The sequence below is a fragment of the Rhinopithecus bieti genome, unplaced genomic scaffold (assembly GCF_001698545.2).
Source record: "Rhinopithecus bieti isolate Rb0 unplaced genomic scaffold, ASM169854v2 scaffold_25360, whole genome shotgun sequence".
Taxonomy (NCBI): Eukaryota; Metazoa; Chordata; class Mammalia; order Primates; family Cercopithecidae; genus Rhinopithecus; species Rhinopithecus bieti.
In genome coordinates this window covers 301,605-316,476 of record NW_016811703.1, presented here as the reverse complement: position 1 = coordinate 316,476, position 14,872 = coordinate 301,605, and the positions used below count along the sequence as shown (strand labels likewise).

At 41.6% G+C, this 14,872-nt stretch overlaps 1 protein-coding gene and 1 long non-coding RNA gene across 2 annotated transcripts in view; both read right to left on the bottom strand.

Moving 5' to 3' along the window:
• The window catches only part of LONRF1 (LON peptidase N-terminal domain and ring finger 1), a gene marked incomplete at its 5' end in the record, with an annotated part of 33,757 nt that extends 19,927 nt beyond the window's left edge, over nucleotides 1-13,830 (bottom strand). The window contains 4 exon segments of the mRNA XM_017894675.1: nucleotides 1,560-1,678; nucleotides 13,105-13,648; nucleotides 13,650-13,764; nucleotides 13,766-13,830. Coding sequence (XP_017750164.1) covers nucleotides 1,560-1,678; nucleotides 13,105-13,648; nucleotides 13,650-13,764; nucleotides 13,766-13,830 — 843 coding nt within the window.
• LOC108543873 (uncharacterized) lies at nucleotides 10,018-13,098 on the bottom strand. Its single transcript, XR_001889694.1, has 3 exons — nucleotides 12,627-13,098; nucleotides 12,171-12,332; nucleotides 10,018-10,175 (listed from the first exon to the last, which is right to left on the bottom strand). It is a non-coding gene; the product is annotated as an uncharacterized LOC108543873 (long non-coding RNA).
• Nucleotides 13,831-14,872: the final 1,042 nt, after the last annotated feature.

Genomic DNA, 14,872 nt, shown 5'->3' with positions numbered 1-14,872 from the left:
TTAATAAGAACTGTTTGAGGGAAAAGGAAATTACATGTGAAATTATACTGACTTTAAGAATGCATCAAAATTAAAGAAATATTAAAATGTGAAAAAAATTTTGTCCTAGATTTAGGACAATATGGTAAATCTCTTCCAAGTTATCAGGACTCTATAATCGCCCGTGCTATTTTTTTAAGAAAGTACTTATCGACATAACACTTTTCATAAATCCCTTTTGTCTTTCCCTTTTCTCCTTTGTAATGTGAGTTCAGCAAACTCTATGACAAAAATTAGAATCCCACTAATTATCACCGATAAACCCAAAATTCAGTTTGTGGGTTGGTCCACCAACAAAGCATCAACTGATAAGCTTTAAATGTTCCTTGCTGATGTGATCAGAATGAAAGAGATTCTTAGTATTAACATCAGAGGAGCAGAAAGAACGTTCTAGTCAAACAGTTTTTTAGCTACCACTTTAATGGCTGAAGAAAACCTTTCTGATGACATCACTTCTGTGCTAAGTCCAGAAGATTCCTTTTCAGTAGTTTTAAAGCCATGCACACTGACCACTGCCCTCTTATTCTGAATATATTTGCTTTGTACTAACCAGTCATGCCATCATGAAACTCCGTATCATTTCTCTCATTAATTTGTAATTTTTAGAGCAGCCTTACTACACTGTCCTCAAAGGCACAGTTTGAATGGAGGGAAAAAGTCACGTAAAAGAGTAACTTATATCTTAAAGAACACATTTGGACTAATTTGCCTTGACAATTTGATAAAAAGGAGAATCTGTAAACTGATCGTATGTCATACACACTCCTAAGTCTTTTTAAAAGCCACAAGAGCAAGGCAACTTCCTTTGTCCCTATCTTCTGAATTAAATCACTGCCTAATCACATAGTTACCATATAATACCTCACAAAGTTTCCAACTTTAAGAACCTATTATCTTTCCATTAATAAATCTCATTCAATGAAGTCCAGTTTGCATCCATCTTCACAATATGGCAAGTTGTATTTCTTTGCAGGTATTTTGTATAATAAAGTCTTTTTTTCCCATACCATGAATTGTTTGTTCCTAATTTATGAAAGAAAAGTCTCTTATAATTAAACAAACTGTGAGATGATACTCATCCTCTCAAAATACTGAACCCAGATTAGTTTTTGAGATGGGGTCTGTCACCAAGGCTGGAATGCAGTGGTACTTCAGGGGCACAACCTCAATCTCCAGGACTCCAGTGACCTTCCCACTTCAGCCTCTCGGGTAGTTGGGACTACAGGCACAAACAACCATGCCAGGCTCATTTTTGTATTTTTTGTAGAGACGGGGTTTCACCATGTTGCCCAGGCTGGTCTCAAAATCTTGGGCTCAAGCAATCCATCCAACTCAGCCTCCCAAAGTGCTGGGATTATAGGAATGAGCCATTGTACCTAGCTGAACCTACATTTCTGGAGCACTAGGTATTTTATTTGGAGTCAACCATCTACTTTGTCAAAATTCGTAACTGTGAATGAATGCATGTCCCCTATAGTTGAAATTTTACAATTTATGCAAACATAAAACAGTAATTTTACCTCAGGCCAATCTGGAAGTTGAAAAAGAACTGCATTTAAATCTTCTATGGCTGCTTTAAACTCTTGGAGACCAGCATATGATTCCGCTCTGTAAATTTTTACAATCAAGTCACTGGGCTCTGAAATAAATATTTCATAAGGATATGATTACTTCTAAAAGATTATTACGTAATCCACAAAATATGATCATACCAGATTAAGAAATGACTTAGTGATTCCAGGGTTAATAATCACCAAACTGAAGTCTATAAGCCAAGGGCAGTACAGGCACAACCCATTTTACATGTTGAATCTTATCTACAAGTTGTATCAAATCATTGTAAGTAGATCATTTTTGTGGAGGAAACTGTTTTTCAGAATATTGTAAATACTTTTATGATATGAATAATCACTCCTAAGAAACCTTTTTTTTTTTTTAACAAAGGGTAGTCTATAAAGATTTTAAAGACTTATTTCTTAGATGTTTAGATTTGCCTTTTATAGTAAATCTTATATTTTTACCCTACTTTCTAAGTCCTCATTTATAAAAATAGCCATATGTGTAACTATTGCATGTGGAATTCCCACAGTGACAAGGGACTGACAAAGGCTCAATCTTATGAGGGTATACAGTAGTCTTGATTCTGGAGGAAATGAGTTAGTAAGAGTCAGCTTTTAAGAGATCCAATTGTAATTCCTGCCACTAGCAAAAACGGTATTGGCCCACTTCAAAATATATTTAATTTAAAATACTCCTGAGAAAAAAGGCTTTGTTATTCGTTTCACTATCATCTACATCTGTACTTAAGAAGCCAAATTATTATCTTATGGCATTCAGAATTTCAGACACTTAGCTGGTTCACTGATATTACCGCAATCAATTACTAAAGGTATGCAGATTCTAAAACTGATGTCCAAGCAAGAAATTAATTTTTAATATAGCAACAAATGACACCAACTTGACTCTTATTTTAAAGCTATCTTTGAGATCTTTAAAAGCATAAGGTATTCACTGTAAGATGGGCATAAAGACCTTAATGCCTCTAAATAAAATTTAATAAAATTCATCAATAGCTGCCGGGTTTACTCTAGTTTTTAGATGACTGCTTTTCTATTGATAACTCTCACTTGAGCAATTAATTTAGGAAGGCCTCTTTCCGTTGCTGGTGTCTGAGAACTGGAATTACAATGTTCCCACAATTTTATATCAATGAAAACATTTAAAGAGTAAAATTAATATTTTATAAAACTTTTTACTTCTTAAAAAAAACATGTCTAGAGTATTTTGTCTGGTGCTTCTTAAAGCAATGAAAAATTATCTCTGAACAAAATGCATATGAATTAAAAGTTCAATATGATTAATCAATCAAGAATTAAGAGTTCCTAGCACAAACCTAGACCCTGTAGCTATTCAAAAATGGTTTACATTATTCCTGTCTTTGAGGAGCTTATAATCTAGCTAGAAAATTTTACTGTGAAACAGCATCATGCAATACTGACTTGTCAAGTACAACTGGAGTTGAGAAAACAGAGCGATGTATGGCAAAATAGTCTAACAACGAGTAGTAAAAGCATCAGCATCAACAACTCCAGGTGATAAAGGACTGGGCTCAGAAGTGCAGTTTTCCACCCACAGCTGGGGTGCTTCCAAAAGCATCCTTGAGACAGACTCCGCTCAGTACCTCCAGCGAGAAGGAGTTCACTATCGCAACAAGCAGCCTATTCTTGGATTTTTATTTTTTTTAATTTCAATTTTTTTCTTATATATCAAGTTCTCCCTTCTTTATATTTGATGTCATGCACGTTCAGAACTGTTGAATATTTCCCCTTTTATCCATTGCCTTCACTGCTCAATCACCTTTATAGTTTCTTTATGGCAGCAGTGAAAGAAGTGACTCAGAAGACCTGTCTTTGAAAAAACAGTCAAACTATAAAATGTATCCACTCTGACCAAAGCAAAAAAAGACATATTCCTTCCCCTCTCCACACAGAAAAATTCAAGATATTGAGATCTCCCTAAAGGAGGTCCGAAACAGTATATGTTGGGGTAAGAAGAGAAGATGCACGCTCTAAATAGAGATAAAAAGAGCCAGATTTTAAAACTCTTGCTCCCTAACTCCTTGTCTGTAATGTTCTTATTGAGAATTTCCAATGTTAATGGATTATTTTGAATGATTATTTTTTTGAAAAAAAACAAAAAACAAAAAACCCCTCATCAGGTGAGTTCAAACTTCCAATACTTTTTTTAAAAGATTAGGACCATCACACTTACTGATCTCAAATTCTTTTTAATTCTAAAAAAGAGCCAAGTGCGCTAAAAAAGCATACACAAGATCTGCCTTCCATGTAAACTTTCACGAAAGACAACAAAATAGCAATCAGTCCTGACTGTATCATTAACTTAAGTTTGAAAGAGTCAATAAGTATTTACTGTATGCTCTCTATGTGACCTTGAGGACACTAGAGAGAACTAGTCACCTCGCTGCACACGCCATCAGGGAAGATCCTGGTGCTCACTCCATTACTGCAGGTATCTGTAGTACCCAGCAAGTGCCTGGCATATTATATACTTTCCATTTTTGAAATTGACAAAATTTCAAAAGTTGTCAAAATTTGATAAAGTTGTCAAAATTGACAACTTTGACAAAATCCAAAGACTAAGATGGTTTGGGCTAATTGTATTGAATATGACTGTGGTACCTAACTCTGTGATCTTATTCTAAATCACTTGGTGTCTCTGGTCTTGTTTCCATATCTACCAGAAGCAGGGACAGATGTACTAGTCATCATTTTTAATTAACTCCCTGATCTTTATCTTTAGTCCTGATTTTTCACCCTAACTTCAGATACATCAAATTTCCAACTGCCTGCCATACTTTTTCTCAAACTCAGCATGTTCTTCACCAAAAAAGCATTTTTCACTGTATTCTCTATCACTGACACCACTAACTTCCCAAATCAGAATCAACTTTGTAAATGTCACCTCCTATGATATGCCTCAAATCTGCCCTTTTCCAATCCTATTGCTAGTAACCCTGGGTTAGGCTCCCCAAATCTCTCTCTAGTACTATTGCAATAGCTTGCTAACTGATCTCCCTGCCTTCAGTTCTACTCTACCCTACATCCTTACCATCCACAAGATAAAACAGGTATTATTTAGTACAAGATCCTCCATGCCTGGCTCCTGCCCATCTCTCCAGCCTTAATTATCATTATGAACCTCCCACTCACTCAAAGTCCCAACTATACCTCACTATCCACACTGCCCCATGCATACCATTCTATTTCATGCCTCCTTCCTGTGCTGAGCTCCTCCCTTATCATACCATTCTTTATCTTGATAACATTTTATCATCCAGCAAGACTCAGCTCACCAATCTCCTCCCAAGATGCTTTGCTTTAGGTCTTCCTCCACAATTTATGATAACCACCAAGAGCATGATCTGGCTCCTCCACCTACTCACTGTGACTTGGGGCAAATTGCAAGTAATATCTGTACTTTAATTTCCTTAGCTTTAAAATTCAGGGGCTTTTAAAACATTAACACCACTATGTGCTGTTCTAAATGATTTACAATCTTCAGCACAATTCTACACGGATCTAGGATTGTCCACATTTCTATAGAAAACAGCGGAGAGCTTGCCCATGATCATACAGCTAGTAATTGGTGGATTCGAGATTCTAACGCAGGAAGCCAGCTCCAGAGTTCTAGCTGTTTACCGCCACACTATTAATATGTTGGTAACAGTCTCTACCTCAAGGGTTACTCAAGAGAGTAAGTTAATGGGTGCAAAGTACTTAGAACAGGGCTTGGTACATTGAAAGCATGGCGTGTTTGCTATTACGATTCTGTACCTTCATTGTATATATATGGCAATTATTAAAGTAATTTAAAGATTTTTGAACTCCATTATTTCCTGCCTTTTATCCTCAGATCCTGGCTTTGATAAATGTTCCCTGAACTACGGAAAATTCATTAAAATTTGATTCCTTAAGCTCAATTCATGTTCCCATTTTCTCTTCTTTTACATCCAGTATGATCTGTAAGTCATTCGGCAAGTAAAAAGATTTAAATAAGACTCTGCTCCCAGAGGAATCTAATCTTCAGCTGTCCAAAGCATTTATTTCGTGGGTTGAAGAGACAGTTGGTCACGGTTTCCTATCTTTGTTCCAATCCTTAGGGATCCGTGATTAGTAACAGGAGTCTTAAAGTTGTTTCTTTAGTTCACCTTCAAGAAAGTTTTTTCAAATCACAAAAGCTTAAAAAATGTTTAGTCATAAAATTTGAAAATATAGAAATAAGAGTTAAAACTATCTTTTCCCATCACAAAGAAACAGCCAGTGTTGGTATTAACAAAAGAAAAAAATTACCACAAATTTAAAGTTCGAATTGGCTTTTATCTGTGATTCCAGAAATGGGCAACACCTCATTCTACAAAATGAGTGTTCTGATGAGCTAAGCAGAGGAGGTTAGCCTTCTAGGCAGAAAAGGGCTGAAGAAAGCAGAAATAAGGGACACAAATTGTTTCAAAGCTGAAAACTTTCTTTACAGAGTTAAAACAGGACTTTCTTATTTCACTAACTCAGGTTGACTGAAATCTCTCTTTTTTTTTTTTTTTTTTTAAAAGAAAACTGGCTCATTTCAATTCAAATTCAAAGTTCAGTTTGATTATGTGGCACTTAGCACAAGGGCCTCCATTCTAATGCTGTCTGGTCTGCTGGTGCCAATAATTACTAATATGGGAATAAGGGGTGTGGTCAGTCTAAAACAACAGCCTCCCATGTATTTTTGTTCTTTATGTGTGAAGTACATTATTAATATGTAGTTTTATAAAATATATCACATATGCTGTTTATAATCTGCTTTTTTCTTCCCTGTAATACTAGTCCACATGATTTTTAATAGTTGCAAAATATCCTACTATACACACAACCTATTTAAAAATTTCCTACTCTGCAATTAAGTTACTTCCAACTTTTGGCAGTATAAAAAGTATAACAAATGTCTATCTATCTTTATGTATCTGCTTGCCTTTTTAGTTATTTGCTATACAGTATGTAGAAAGTTATTTATTTACTGTACTTTATTTTGTTATTTATTTGAGAAAAGATCTCACTCTGTAGCCCAGGCTGGAATGCAGTGGCATTATCATGGCTCACTGCAGCCTCGACCTCCTGTGCTCAATAGATCCTCCTGCCTCAGTAGCTGGGACTCCAGGTGCATGCCCCCACACCTGGCTAATTTTTAAAGTTTTTGTACAGATAGGGTACCGCTATGTTGCCCAGGCTGGTCTCAAACTCTTGGGCTCAAGTGGTCCTCCCTCCTTGGTCTCCCAAAGTTTTGGCATTATATGCATGAGCCACCATGCTGGGCCTACAAAGTTATATAGATATACAACATTTCCAACACATTCTGCCAACCCTTCTTTTATAAAAACTTTATTTTACACTCCCACAAGCTGTGTTCTCTTTGCTAGAAATATATAAATTAAAAATAGTTTCATAATTTTAACAACCTCCATTTCTTCATTAAGTTTGACCTTTAAAACTTTGTGTTTATTCAGTATTTGCGCTGTGTATAAAGTTCTCTATTCATATCCTTTTTCTCATTTTCTGAGTGTCTTTTCTTAGATTTATATATCAAGCTATCAAAATTTTCAAAGGCTTACCAGAATATCAATTTTTTTTTTTTTTTTTTTTTTTTTTTTTTTTTTTTTTGCTTCTATTGCTTCATTAAGTTCAGTATAGTAGGACTTGGTTACCAGGGCTGAGCTCAAAGCTGCCAACTGATAAGCTGTTGATGATTGATTAAGAATGTTCAGGAGTAGGAGTTTGGGATAGTAAGATCATAAACACTGGATACAGAAATTGGGTTCACATCCCCTTTTGGTAGTTTAACTGTTTGAACTCTCCTTACCTATAATATGTTTACCTCTAAAACACCTACATTTTATAACTGCTGTGAGGATTGAATAAGATAATGCATGTTAAACAGTTAACACCACACCTGGGACATACATGCTCCATCTATAATAGTTGTTGATAACATTCCAAAATATCTCAAAACAAGGTGATGAAGATATTAGATTAGCCCTTGATACAAGGTACAGAAGAGTATTTTCTACCTTGTCTTTTACCCACATAAATGGTAGCCTAGATAAGAAACATCTGTAGGGATCAGCAGAGCAGACTGGACAACAGACAGCACAAAGGTGGGTCAAGGGGAGGGGAAGCAAAAGAGCTTACCAAAGGGAAAGAAAAAACCAAACAGAAGCTTCCATCTTGCATTTTAGAGTTCCCTGAAGTCATTCAACTTCAATAATAAAACAATCCCAATTTTCAGAAATACCTTTGGAAAGAGGCAGAATACTACACAAAATCATTTAAAATTTTACTTGAGATTTTCCAAGCCTCTTAGAAATATTCCAACAAATACAAAATGATTCTGAATAAACAAAAGTTAATATATAAATAACTTGAAATCTAAGATAATTCAGTTTTGGTAAATTCTGCATTTGATGAATGAGGAACAGATTAAAAAACAAATTATTCATTTGAAATGGGACACTTCAATCAGTTTTTTTATCATTTATATCAATAGCCATTATAGTTGATCTTTTAGTAACCCTGAGGCACTAAAAAAAAAAAAATCCTTAAAGGATCTTATGAATCAAAGAAAATAATTAGAGATACAGTCTTGGTTAAGAAGAAGTCAATTAGGCGGTAAACCCCACTTTCTAGGGATTTTCAATTTGCTGCAATTATAAAAGAAACAAAAAATACAAACTCTACAAGGACAGGGACTTTATTTTACTCCTTTTTATATTTCTAGCACCTAAAACAATGCCTGGTATATAGTAGCTACTCAATAAAAAATTGTTGAATGGTAAGAATAGATTTATGTTTTACATGCTAATTTTAAAATAAACTTTGCATTTAGAACCAATATGCACATATTTGGGTTCTGCTTTCAGTTTTAACTTGGTCACTTACTTGCCTTAAGAAAGTCACCTAAAATTCTTGGGACTTTTCTTAAATCTGTGAATTAGGTATGCTAATACTTACCCTCCTATCTCATGTGAGTTTGTGTATGGATCAATTACGATAATAGAAATGAAAATACTTGTGAACTATAATCACCATACAGACATCAATGTTTACTGTTTCAAGTCCTCTGCACAATAAGGAAGGACATAAATAAGTTACAGGAGCCTCCCTTTATCCGGGGGGATACGTTCCAAGACCCCCACGGATACCTGAAACTTCGGAGAGTACCAAGCCCTATATATACTATGATGCCTATGATAAACTTTAATTTATAAATTAGGTATAGTAAGAAATTAGTAACAATAACTGATGATAAAATAGAACAATTATAACAATATGCTGTGATAAATGGTACATGAATGTGGTCTCAAAATATTTTATCATACTGTACTATGTGGGTAACTGAAACCACAAATAAGGGGAAACTACTGTATTGTTTAAATTCAAATTTCTTCATTTTAACCTAGTTGAGTTACGAAATAAAAACCCTCCACATTTTCTTTAAATGGATTCAGTATTTACCTATAATTTGACTGGTCTTCTGATAGCTAAAGCTTTTCAGTATCTATAGTTTATTGATGAATGCTAAACTGCTAGTTAACATGTGTAGACTAAAATCGGGATGTAATCTTTACTCTCTCTACCAAGTGACAGAACAGAACAGGATGTAAAATCCCAAGGTTTAGATTCCAGTTTCAGTGAAATCACCTTCTGGCTAAAACACACTTCTACATTTTAAAAATATTTAATCAATATTTACTGGGCATTACTCTGTGTCAGGCACTATTTAAAGCACTTAGCATGTTTTTACTCATTTGATTCTCACAACACCCTATGAGGCAGAGACTATTCTCATTTTTCAGATAAGGAAACCAAAACACAGAGAGGTTAGGCAACATGCACAAGGTCGGAGAGAAACGAAGGCTGCGTTGGGAATGAAAGCCAGGTGTCAGCTTCCAGCATGCAGAGCTTTAATCACTAAGCCACACTGCATGTCTATCCATAGGTGCCTCAGTTTCCCTCTGAGGATAATATTATGGTACTCCATAGAATTCTCTGTGAAGATCAAATGATATTAATATGAATAATGTAAAAATACTGGGTAACAGTCAAGGATCATATTTTATTTTATTTTATTTTTTGAGACCGAGTCTTGCTCTGTTGCCCAGGCTGGAGTGCAGTGGTGTGGTCTCTGCTCACTGCAAGCTCCACCTCCAGGGTTCAAGCAATTCTCCTGCCTCAGCCTCTGCAGTAGCTGGAACTACAGGCACGCACCACCACGCCCGGCTAATTTTTTCTATGTAGATACAGGGTTTCACCATGTTGGCCAGGCTGGTCTCGAACTCCTGGCCTCAAGTGATGCGCCCACCTTGGTCTCCCAAAGTGCTGGGATTACAGGTGTGAGCCACCATGCCTGGTCAAGGATTACAGAATTAATATTAAAGACAAAATTTTCCTTACCCAAATATTTTAAAACAAAATGTTCTCCCCCTTACAACCTTTATTTTTCTTTTAACCTGTACAAATTGTAAATTACACTGTTCTGTTGTCTTCTTTTAGAGGAGAGGTGAACACACGAAGGAGACAAGTCTGTAAAAAAACGTTAAACACAAAAGGCAGACAGCATGGCTTAGTGGGATCATTTCAATAGGCTCAAGTACAGAGATTCAGAGCAGGAAAAACTTTACATAATATCCTTGAATACTAAAAAGACAGAAAGTTATGAAACATCTGAGAGTTAATACCAAAAGATCAATGGTTTAAATGTTATCTAAATATATTTCAATTCAACAGAAACTTATGTAATCTAAATGGGAAACTTCTGATTTTGGCAAAGGTTTTCAAGCTTTCTTTTGCTGCTGGCAGAGATAAGTTTGGATGTGTGTGGGCTAACTGCAGACTAGATTTTTTCTAGTTAATAGTATTTACTTGTTTCATTATAAGAATTATATGAAAAAATTATAGTGAAGATCTTTTTTTCATTATCAACAATAATGACAGGGTCATTAATAACTACAACTGTACAGTTACATAAATACATGTCAAATGCCTAACTTGCCAATTTCAAAGAAGTTAAAGCCTGACGATTATACAAATAGATTATGACTGTACTCGTTAACATTTTGATTTATACCCATAAATTGTGAAACACTTATAAATCAGCCCTTTACCAACTCCAATAGCTCTAAGATTTTTTTCTCATTTTACTTCCCATTAATAATTCAAAAGATTTAAAAAACTTATCCTCATTAGTGCCATTCGGACATTTTCAAGTATGGAATTAATGATTCTTGAAAGAACTAAAAATGAGGAAAAAATTAGCTAATGAGGTGAAAGTCGGAGGACTCGGGTTCTATTCCTGCAAGAGTAGAATTAAGTTGCTTAGTGCGCAAAATCCCCACGTGCAATCTATGCAGCTTGTAAAAAGCAGAGATTACATCTTTCAGAGCCTTTTCCTGTTAAACATAACATCCTCGATACAAGAACCAGAATCTCTGTTAAGTATTATTGGTCACAGAATGTTAAGCTAGACCTCAATTAGCAAATGTGTTCACTGTTCTTCCATGGACCAGGACCTGGATTCTTGTGAAACACCTAATTTAAGGTCGAATCACTACATCAGTAGTAGTACTGTCCATAAGTTTCAGCCTCAGTGACCAAAAAAACTTACTTGGATATGTATAATAAACATTTTCATTGGATGAGCTATAAGGCAGGATGAACCCTAGACCAACGTTTAGGAGAAGTGGAAGATACAGCGCTGCCTCTCAACCAGTTAACAGTGTCACTGTGCGCAAGTCTTCACTGCCTGGCATCTGCTTCCTTGCTTTAAAAATCACACCATGGTCAGTTACTAGGTGGTCTGTACAGCTGAGTCCAGTTTCCCTTCTCTTTATTCACCCAGAGAGGCAGAGTCATCCATATCAGAATTCTGTATTCCAAACACTTTTCTTTTGTTCTGAGCCTTTCTATTTTATAACTGCCTACTCCTCATAAAGGCACTGAAAGAATACAAAAATCTCCGGTGTTTGTGCTTCGAACTCTAAAGATATTAAACAATGCAAGATCTTGACATTAGTTCAATATGACTAAGCACTTGGGACAAAAGATGACCCGAAAGATGATCCTTTCAGTTACACAGTCTATAAATTTACCTGTAATACCTAAAGTCAGCTGCTATTCTAGATGTCTATTTTCTTGGGGATTATTCCCCCAACTATCATTTCATGCCAATGGATAGATACTAAAATCTTGAAATACGCGTAACACAAGGTTTATCAACAGTGGCACTTGGGGCCTGATAATTCTTTGTTGTGGGAATCCTGCTGTGCCTCGTAGGATGTCTGAGCAGCACCCCCGGCCTCTCCCACTAGATGTCGGTACCAGCACCACCACCCACAAGAGGTGGCAACCAAAAATGTCTCCAGATATTGCTCTAGATAATGTCCCCTGAGAGAGGGGAGGTAAATCCCGCTGGTCAAGAACTACCGATTTAAAGAACAATTCTTCCTTTTACATAAGAGAAGCTTGACACTGCCCCTTTTCAGCGCCTAAAACCACCTTAAGAAGAAAGTGCTAGCTAACCTAGGTTAGGAGGCCGAGGCTGCTTCTTGGAGACTAAGGAATGCACTCAAGACCTACAAGGCCTTTCCCCACAGCTTGATCCTAAGTGGAACGGCCAAGAGAAGCGTGGCAAAGAACTCTGGATCAGGAAGCCCCTCTCATCTTTACCATAAGCTAGGTGCACTGCAAAGTACATAGGAAATAAGCATGATCTGAAACAGGCCAGCTAAAACTTTCGAGAGAAACCAGTTCAGGCATTTCCAGGTAGCAAGGGACCACCGGGGCAGCTCCGCCCCAAGCCCCAAGCCCAGCGGCCTGCGGGGCCTCCCGGGGCCGGGTGCCCGCGCGGAGCTCCCGCCACGCCCACCGGACGTCACCCGTTACACAACGACCCCCGCCCCCAGCTTATGCAATTCTGCCCTCCCGCGGCTCCCAATTGTCCCGGTGACTTTTGTGGGTGAGGAAGGGAGACGCCACCTTCCCGGCCTAGTTGTCCTCGCGGGGGATTCTCTCCCCACCCCGGCAGTCGTTTCCCCGCGGCGGGCCTGGCCCGAGAGAGTCAATTCCCGGAAAGCGCGCAGCAGGAAGCGAGCGGCCGCTCGGGATAGCTCAGCTCCCACCCATCCCGCGCCGGGGCAGCCACGGTCCCGGTCACCCACTCTGCGCCCGGAGCGCGCGCCCGACGGCCAGGCCGCCGCCGAGGGAACCCCGCGCCGAGCGCCCCTCCCCGCGCTGCGTCACAGTCGGCTCCCAGGGCGATCCCCATTGTGACCGAAGCACCCCGGGGCGCCGCCCCCTCCCACACCCCCCAGCACCCCGAGACCCGAAACCCAGTGGCCCAGCGGCCCTGGGGAAGCAGAGAAGACTCCCGGGACGCAGACAAGCTCCGGGTCCCGGGTCCTCCGGGCCAGGAGGGTGCGGTCGGCCCGGCCCCGCCGCATCCCCGCGCGGTCACCTGCTCGCAGCGCCTCGCAGGCGGCGGCCAGGGCCTCCCGGTAGCGCCCCTGGTGCAGCAGCTCCCCGAGTCTGCCAGCCGCCCGGGCCCGCTCGCGCTGGCCCGGGAACCACTTCTCGGCCAGGTGGTTGAGGACGACGCTGGTTCTGAAGTCTGAGGCGGCGATGGCGGCGGCCAGAGGCGGCGGCCGCGGGGCGGTCCCTTCAGCATCAGTGGCACTGGCGGTGGCGGGCGGCAGCCGGTCCCGGCAGAGGCGGCAGCGGGCGCGGAGTTCCCTCCGCAGGCAGCGGCGGCAGTAGCTGTGGCCACAGGGCACGGTCACCGGCTCGCTCAGGAAGCCCCGGCAGCCCAGGCATCTGAGGAGCCCGCAGGCGCCGCCGTCCGCGCCCGCAGCCGGGACCGCGCTCCAGCTCAGCCCGTGGCGGAGCCGGTAGTTGAACACCAGGCAGTCCACCAGGGCGCCCAGGCACTCGGGCCTGGCCGGGGCTCCGCGGCGCAGCGCCGCCGCGAACGCCTCCAGCGCGCCCTTCAGGTGGCCGCCCAGCCGCCAGCAGCTCCCCCGCGCGAAGCAGCAGTTCCCAGCGCTCCGACTCCGCGGCCGCGCGCTCCAGCCGAAGGCGCTGCCCGCCGCCCACTTCCCAGAACCGGCCTCGCCCTGCGGCCCGGGGCCATCTCCCGACTCCCTCCGGAACTCCTCGACCGCCCCGAGAGGACATGGCCGCGGAGGCTGCGCTGCCGCGCCCGCCGCCACTGCCCGGGCCTCCCGGCGCGCGCTACCGCACGCGGCCGCGAGCAGGGGCGTGGCGCCGACACGGGCGGGGCGGCGCGCCCCGGGTAGCCCCGTAGGGCGGGGCCTGGCGAGGGCGGGGCCGGTCGGCGCGGCGCCGGGACTCCCCAGTCAGCCGCGGGCCGCGCTCCCGCTCCCGAGGAGCCAAGCGCTGGGCCCCGCCCCTGCGAGCCCCTCCCGGCGGGGCGCAGGTCAGATGATTCCTGCGTCGGAGATCTAATTGGCTTCTCCGGAAAGGAGGGCTCGGCTCGTGACGGAACAAAGCCCGATGGAACCCGGAGCCTCAGTCCCCGCTTGCCTGCTCGCCGACGCCCCCACCTGCGGTGGCCCGCGCCCCTGCCGCGCGGGACTCAGGGTCACCACCCCTCCCCCGACGCCCCCGCCCAGGCCGGACCTGCCCCAACTCCTGGCGGGCAGGGGTCTCCCGGCGTGTCCTCACGCTTGTGCGGGTCTGCATTTTCATTCCTCTATGCCCAGGTTCCAGGTGGGCGCTCCCAAGCAGGGGGCCTGGGAGGGCACCTTCGGCAGATGACTGGGACTCTTCGGTTCTAGAGGACTCAACTTTAAACATGAACACAAAACCCACGTTCCTGGGGCGACTCCCTCCAGAGAGCAAGGAGTTTTTCCTGGTGCCAGGTGACTGCTGCCCGTTGCTTAAAACTCATCGTAGGCCCACCTCGAGGGAGAAAGCCCACAGGTTCCTCAGGTGTCTCCACACCTCAGGCACTGCCTTACAGCTGGTTAAAGTCTGTATTTGGCATATTTAAAAGAAAAATGTTTTTCACGTGGCGCTCACCGTATTACTACAACCCAAGCAGGGTCTGCAGTTTTGCCAACAGAAGAAAATGATGGGGTTGATATATAATAGGTGCTATTTCCCTTAAACTTAACAGCGGCAAGTTTAAAGCTCTCCGCTGAAAATATTTATAGATTTGATTATAGGGTATTAGATTGTTAATGTTGGGAGTCACTTAGAACTTT